This window comes from Limulus polyphemus, unplaced genomic scaffold (assembly GCF_000517525.1).
Source record: "Limulus polyphemus unplaced genomic scaffold, Limulus_polyphemus-2.1.2 Scaffold4644, whole genome shotgun sequence".
In the NCBI taxonomy this organism is placed as follows: Eukaryota; Metazoa; Arthropoda; class Merostomata; order Xiphosura; family Limulidae; genus Limulus; species Limulus polyphemus.
This window is the reverse complement of record NW_013670254.1, coordinates 34,391-41,707: the sequence shown is the minus strand read 5'-3', so window position 1 is coordinate 41,707 and position 7,317 is coordinate 34,391. Positions and strand designations below refer to the sequence as shown.

The 7,317-nt window shown below is 30.0% G+C and overlaps 1 protein-coding gene and 1 long non-coding RNA gene across 7 annotated transcripts in view; one reads left to right on the top strand and one right to left on the bottom strand.

The window, feature by feature from the left end:
• Positions 1-7,317, top strand: part of LOC106471474 — a 42,478-nt gene that overhangs the window by 16,244 nt on the left and 18,917 nt on the right. For 3 of the 4 annotated variants that reach the window (XR_002613262.1, XM_022400083.1, XM_022400084.1), the window contains 5 exons: positions 1,825-1,896; positions 2,327-2,435; positions 4,053-4,204; positions 5,282-5,449; positions 6,807-7,068. Coding sequence is in view for 3 of the 4 variants with exons in the window: in XM_022400083.1 (XP_022255791.1) it covers positions 1,825-1,896; positions 2,327-2,435; positions 4,053-4,204; positions 5,282-5,449; positions 6,807-7,068 (763 nt within the window). In the remaining variant the exon portion in view is untranslated. Of the gene's footprint in view, positions 1-1,824; positions 1,897-2,326; positions 2,436-4,052; positions 4,205-5,281; positions 5,450-6,169; positions 6,292-6,806; positions 7,069-7,317 lie in introns of those variants that run through there. The other variant, XM_022400085.1, reaches the window with a different exon arrangement.
• Positions 3,471-7,317, bottom strand: part of LOC111088882 — a 26,866-nt gene continuing 23,019 nt past the window's right edge. For all 3 annotated transcript variants that reach the window (XR_002613265.1, XR_002613264.1, XR_002613263.1), the window contains exons 3-4: positions 5,159-5,457; positions 3,471-3,718 (exon numbers count right to left, since the gene is read on the bottom strand). This is a non-coding gene — a long non-coding RNA (uncharacterized LOC111088882). The remainder of the gene's footprint in view (positions 3,719-5,158; positions 5,458-7,317) is intronic.

Genomic DNA, 7,317 nt, shown 5'->3' with positions numbered 1-7,317 from the left:
AGCATGAGTTGGCTTAGTTACATCTTTTAACTAAGTGAAACTTGTATAGTGTACTACGAGTTGGCTTAGTTACATCTTTTAACTAAGTGAAACTTGTATAGTGTACTACGAGTTGGCTTAGTTACACCTTTTAACTAAGTGAAACTTGTATAGTGTACTACGAGTTGGCTTAGTCATGTTATTTAGTTAAGTGAAACTTATATAGTTAAAGTTGACTTAGTCATGCGCTGTTGGCAGATTTCACTTGAACGTAAAACTTGTAACAGATAAATTTAATCGCCTTAAATAAGCTCATCTGATAAAGATGATGTAATTTGGACTTTTATTCGGGAAAATTAATGTCATCTACAGTTTAAGAAAGGATTTATTTTTGTTATCTATACGACAGAAAATAAGTCGATAGGTCTGAGAATCGTGGTTTAAAAGTATCTGCAAAACGCAGATTTAGAAAATTTACTACAGAGAATAATTTAAACTTTGGAAAGCAAAGAGAAGAAACAAAAAAGTTTAAAAAATCGCAGTTATTACGTGTTTGTTTACCAGGCTGGACATCCTCCGACTGGCTGTTGGAGTTGAAAGCTGGACGAAGGGAATTCTGATTTACCGTTAAAATAAAATAAAAAAATGTTAAAAGTGTGTTATACCAGAATCCAACTTAGCATACGTCACCGACTATTCGAAATATGTATAGGGATGGGAAAACCCCTAATTCGTATCAATTTGTAGAAGAATCGGTACTACCCTTTCAGGTGGGCTTGCCCCCCTTCCCCAGGGGTGTCGGGCACAGGGCCAAAGTTTCTAACTGTTGGCGTACGTAACTTTACCCGAATAAAAATGATTAGCATATGTTAACGACCTTTCGACATCTGTTAGTTAGAATGTTGGTAGTACATACAGGACACTTGCATGAATACTCACCTAAATATTTCTGACTAAAGGCATATTCTAAACTAGTAATGAAAGGGGTACAATTCATAACTATTTTAATTATTACGATCCTTCCCCCGTTGGTTCAGTTTTCAATTTTATTATTTACTTAGATATTCTCTTGAACAACAGGCGAGTGCTTTACCAAATGAGTTAAAGAGTTAGCACATTAGCACTTCTTAACAGTTCAAACTACCCTACACTTGCACTTTAACAGTTATTAAGTTAACTAGTTAGCCTCTACGCTACTTCTTTAATCTTCAGAATTATTCAGTAAACAAGTTGTTTAAGATACTAAAATACACATGAAGTCCAACCTATCATTTGATACCAGTTTCAAGGAATTCCACTCTTCATCAGTAACTTTGGACAAGAATAAATTGGAAAAAGTTGTTTGAGTTGTGAACTGTATATTATAGGTATAGCGTGTTTAGTGTATTTTATTCATCACAGTTAACATATATTTATATAGGATTTGAATAATATCTAGCATTTATGCTACTAATTTATTCTTCTGAATTATTCAGCAGGCAAGCTTTTAAAATACTAAAAGAATATATAAGAGTGATCATGTTAAAATTGCTGAAATTTATGGAATACACTGGCTTTCTAAACCTTGATGTTTTTATATCTCTATCTCCGTTAACTTCATTATTAACCTCATGTTTGTAAGATAATGAATATTGATTATCTTTATTTTTCTTACAGTGAAATGAAATCATGAACATAGATTTTTTTAAATCGTGTTATAGATATTACCCTTACATGATAATGAAAACTATCATGTAACTAGCGAAACCACAGGCAAGGGAATAGGCTTTGAAAAATCAAATGATAATGAAAACTTTTGAATTGTTTGTTGCTCTTTAAAATTTAACTTTATTTTAATCTTTTTAGCTGCGATATAAACGTCGTGTTTATAAGATGATGAACACTGATGAAAAGCAAGTTAAGCAACTACACACAAGAGTAAATATTATTTTCCTCTCTAGAAATTATAAGATATAAATTTATATTTGTATAAAAAATTTCTCGCAGATTTATTTTTATTTCGTATATTCATATTTTAGGGTTTTAACAACTAGTTTATATGTATAAATAAGTTTCAAACTGTGTTTTAGGCAAATTGTCCATATAATTATTTTTTTAGAAACAAAGAATACAATACTTTGTGGTATTTATTTATAACTTTAATTTTTTTTGTAATTTCTCTATTATAAAAGTTTAAATATTTTAGTTGATAGTTTCAAATTCCTCAACTGGATATATAATTTTACCAGAACTTTTAACTAAATGTTTCTTATTATTTCTCATAACTCTTCCTTTTTTTAAGTTATAAAGATTGATTATTGAAGGATATACATCTTTGATGGTAATTAGTTGTTTGTTTATTTTACAGACAAATCTTCGTAGAATGGTTGACTATGTCAATAATGGAAATGTGGATAAGATAGTTAAACTGTGTGCAAAAGGATTAGACCCCAATTTTCACTGTCCTGAGAGTGGTGGTATGCATTTCATTCTAATTATGTAATTCTTTAATCCTAATTTTGATTAAATTACTGATTTGATATGCTCATAGCTGATTTTCAGCATTTTTCATTACAAGATACTAGAAGGCACTGAGGAGTTTCTTAAGTGGCACAACTAGTTGTAGGTTGTGTTCTTTCTAAGTTAGGCATTTGTATTGTTGTTTTGCAAGAGGGAGGTTTGATGTTAGGTGATAAGTAAGTGGCTTAATGACTAGAACGTGTTTAAAATTTTAGGATATGATTTTAGCAGTATAAACCTCAAGTTAGGCCAGAGGTTATGATGGATGATTCTGTAAGACTGTTACAACAGTTTGAATGTCTCACTCTTAAAAAGGAAGATGGAAACAGTTTGATGCATTAACTTTACTGGAATCAGTACAAGCATTTTGTTGGAAGTGAAACTTGTATATAAGAACATGACATTTTTAGTGAGTCCCTTGTGGTATTTGTGTATTTTGATCATAAAATTTGATATGTAATAGAAAACACTTTTTTTTTTCATTTATATAAGGTAATTTTTGTTGTGAATTTAAGATATGCTCATATGATCATTCTTTATCTATCATTGTTCTCTTACAGTTTTATCATCATTCCAATGATCATATGTGCATGATCAGACAATGAATTCAATACTTTAGGGTGGCACATGTGCTATAAAAGTGATGGTCATACTGTCCAATCAGACAGAAGTAGCCCAAGTGTTGGTGGTGTCTACTGCTGGCTAGCTGCCATTGATTGATTAAAGATGACACTATGTTATTAAAGTCTCTCTTCCTACAAAGTGTATACATCAGTTGCATGTAACTTAATGCATTAAACCACATTGGAGTCTCTTTTTTTTTTTCTTTAAAGAGCAAGGACATTTGGATTGGCTGTTACAATACATGAGTTGATTAATAAGCTAGTGACTTTATTAATCATATTTTTATGTTACCGACAGTCAGTCAGTTAGCTTAGTTTCATGAATATTGAATTTGAGTTTTAACTAAACAATAGAGAGAAGTTAGCATGTAAGTGGAATTGAAGTCTACCATGGAAGTCTACCATGATCTTAATCCTGTCATCAAATATTAGTTACATACTCTGGGACTGTGAATGTGCTATAACAGTGATGGTCCTACCATTCGATCAGACAAGAGTAGTCCAAGTGTTGGTGGTGTCTACTGTTGACTAGTTGCAGTTGCCATCTTCCTAGTCTATCTGTTCTGAGTGAGGGATGGTTGTGTGAAGATATCTCTTGTGTAACTCTGTATGAAATTCTTAAACAAAGAAAAGAAATGCATTTTACTAGGGCATAAGTCAAAACGTACATCCTATATAGACATTATATTGGCATAGTTGGAACTATATTTTGATCTATTCTTTTAGGAATAGTAAAAACTTAGTCAATTATACCTCAATTATTAAACATTTATTTAATATTGAACAACGTTACAACTATTCACATAAAACTCAAATTTTTTTAAAATAGTGAACAGCCTTAGGTTATTTTCTAAATAATGATATGTGTATAAAACAATGTTAATATACATTATATTTTTTATTGTGTTAAAAAAATTAAATTAAAAGTATTTGGTGTTTTATTGTTTGTAGAATCTCCTTTGATGCTTGCAACGACTTTGCATCAGCCTGCTGCTGTTCTGATGGAACTTGTGAATGGTGGTGCCCATTTAGATTACAGAATGAAAGATGGAAGGACTGCACTCCATCGTGCTGTGGAGAAAAACAATTTTGAAGCCTTAAAGGTTGTAAGATTCCTTTTATTTGTTAAATTTGATTTATTAATGTGGTGATATGTGTAAGAATTAATTATAAAAAAAACACAAACATCTTTTTTTAAACTAACTTAGCTTTTATTAAATGCCATGAGTTTATTTTTAGATTATCTTATAAAATTATAGTTTAAAATTTTATTTAAAAATTATCAAAAATATCAGAGGACTTTTATCTTAATTATCAAGTATTATTTTGTTTTTTATTTGAAACATTTAATAAAGCTCAGTTATAAATAATTGCAATATGGAACATACTATACATCAGATAAGGTTATAACTCTTACCTTGATCACTGTAGCAGAATTATATCAGTTTTATAATTTAACTTAGGTTTATGATAAGGAACAGGACAAATGGGTGCTTTGTTGAGTGATGTTTGTTGTAACTTTTTATATCCATCTCTAAGCTCTTTCATTGCAGAATCTTGTTTGAAGCCTTGCAATTTTAGACCTAATTGTAGCATTTAATTTTGTAGCTTCCCAACTGCAGTACCAACCATAAAAATTCATGTTAGTTAATAAAATATAGTGAAAAGCTAAAAATTGCAAATTTGACCAACTTCAGTTCAATCAATAATAGAGAAAAAAATATAATTCTATTTTATTTGTTGTTAGTTTGTGAAAATATAAGAATTTTGAAACATTTTGTTAGTTTCTTGTTTAGTATAAACTTGAAATTACAAAAGCTTTGAGGTATTTTAGAATTATAGTATGTAATTAGGAAACTTGACACACTTGCAGGATAAGGAAAAGTATCTTTAATGTACATTTAAAATTGAATCAGTGAAATTTTTTTTTAATGACTTGCTAATATAAAGTTTAATTGTGTAAAAATATTTTAAATGGGAATTTATTTGTATTTTTAAAAATCAATCAAGTTTTAAACAGTTAACATTCAAGTATTGTTTAAACCAAATATACATACCTGTTAATAATATGCAATGTGTCAGTTGCACCAAATCTGATATAATTCAAAAATTTAAATTATAAAATTAAGATGGAGCTTGAGTTGTTGAAGCTGGATTAATATAATACTCCTTAATTGTAGAGTCTGCTTGATTTGGGAGCATCACCAAACTATAAAGATAACAGAGGTTTAACAGCACTGTACTACAGTGTCTCCTACGGCCGTGATCCAAAACTAACAGAATGTTTGTTACACGATCATGCCATCTTTGGAGTGGCTGATCATCAAGGGTGGCAAGAAGTCCATCAGGTCTGTATCTGTAACATTCAGAGATCATAAATTGTTCTGTTTTGGCTAACATAAAAGATTAAACCATAACATTTCTTTATTTAGATGAGTTAGTTAACCACTGTAAATATCCTTAATTTTCTAGGAGTATTATTATATATTTACTAGACAGAATACTTAAATCTTATAATGCAACCAAATTAATGTTGTGTATGTATATTTATTCCACAAGTAAATTCAATACACTTAACAAAAATATAGATAGTTTATTAACAAAATATTATCTAAAGATACTTTTTTTAACTAAATGTGTAATAAGTATCCTAGCTATAGTCCTTTCATAGCTTAGGAACTGAATATATTTTTATTCAGCTATATCAGGTAATTACTTTTTCTGAATTTTTATAACAGATTTTTCTTTCGTAGATGCTAGTTCTAGACAAACAGGATGTGCTTAATTTTGAACTACATTAACATTGACTTAAGTGGTTACACTTGATCAAGAGAACTGGCCCAAGTGTATCTTTCCATAAAAATTCCTGGCATGCTTACAAACATTAATCAACAGCTTATATTAACTGTCTGGGATGTTGATTATAAGTGGAAAAGTGAATGGAGGAAATTCTGGTATCTTGTTCTGTAACAGGAACTAGTTGGATGTCATGGGTGACAAATGGAATTATGTGGATCTTAGAAATGGAATATAGGTCTGTTTGTTGATTATATTTACTCTCATGACCATTTGATGAAAGTTGCCTTATGCTCATGACCATTTGATGAAAGTTGCCTTATGCTCTTGTCCATTTGCTATTCACAGAGAAGCTGATGTCAACTGTTAGAGGAAGCATTAGATGTATTTTCAAGTATAGAATTTTATGAGCTCATCCATTTATGGTTGAATCAGACTTATTTACACTTCACTTAAAAAACCCAGAACCTCTTGTTATCATGGTCATATGACTTACCTTTTGGTTATAATCCCACACGTGGTAAAAGTCCTATAAAACTAGTCGGTGTTGGAGTAATGAAAAAATAAAGTTTATGTAAGATCAGCATTTAGGTGAAAGTTTTAATTTGATCATAATCAAACTTTTCTACCTCATTTATTATTAGCTTATCTATGATAAAAGTATTTCTTAGTTTGTAATTTTATGGTTCTCTAGATTATTTTGCATGCTTATATCCAAACAGATTTTTTTATAACCCTAAAAAAAACAACTCATTATACAAAGTTTTACTAATAAAATCTAGATTCAAATTCATATTATCTACTTGTGGGGCTCTAATGGTATTGTTTTTATACTGAATTAGGCTTTGTTTGTTTTGTGCAAGCAATGAGACATTTCTATAAAGTAAGCTGCATTATTTTACTTTTCAGGCTTGCAAACATGGTTTAGTTCAGCATCTAGAACATCTTTTGTTTTATGGAGCAGACATAAACTCTCGCAATGCTAGTGGTAACACCCCTCTTCATGTGTGTGCAGTAAATGACCAAGAAAGCTGTGCCAGGGTTTTACTTTTCCGAGGTGCCAATAAGAATGCACTAAACTATGCTAACCAGAGTCCCTACCAGGTGGCAGTAATAGCTGGAAACCATCACATGGCTGAAGTAATACAAAATCATAGGGCTGAAGATGTAGGTAAGTGTTACACAATAATCTTATTTACCAATATCAATTATATGCTATATGTATGTAAGTGTGTGTGTATTTGTATGTATATATATATACATTCGCACATTCAACTATATTCATATATATATATATATATATATATATATATATATATATGTTAGTTAGTTAGTTAATTAATTTACTTTATTTAGTTTTAGTTAAGTTAACTAATACGTACGTAGTAGTACGTTAGTTTAATAATTAATTAAGTAAGTA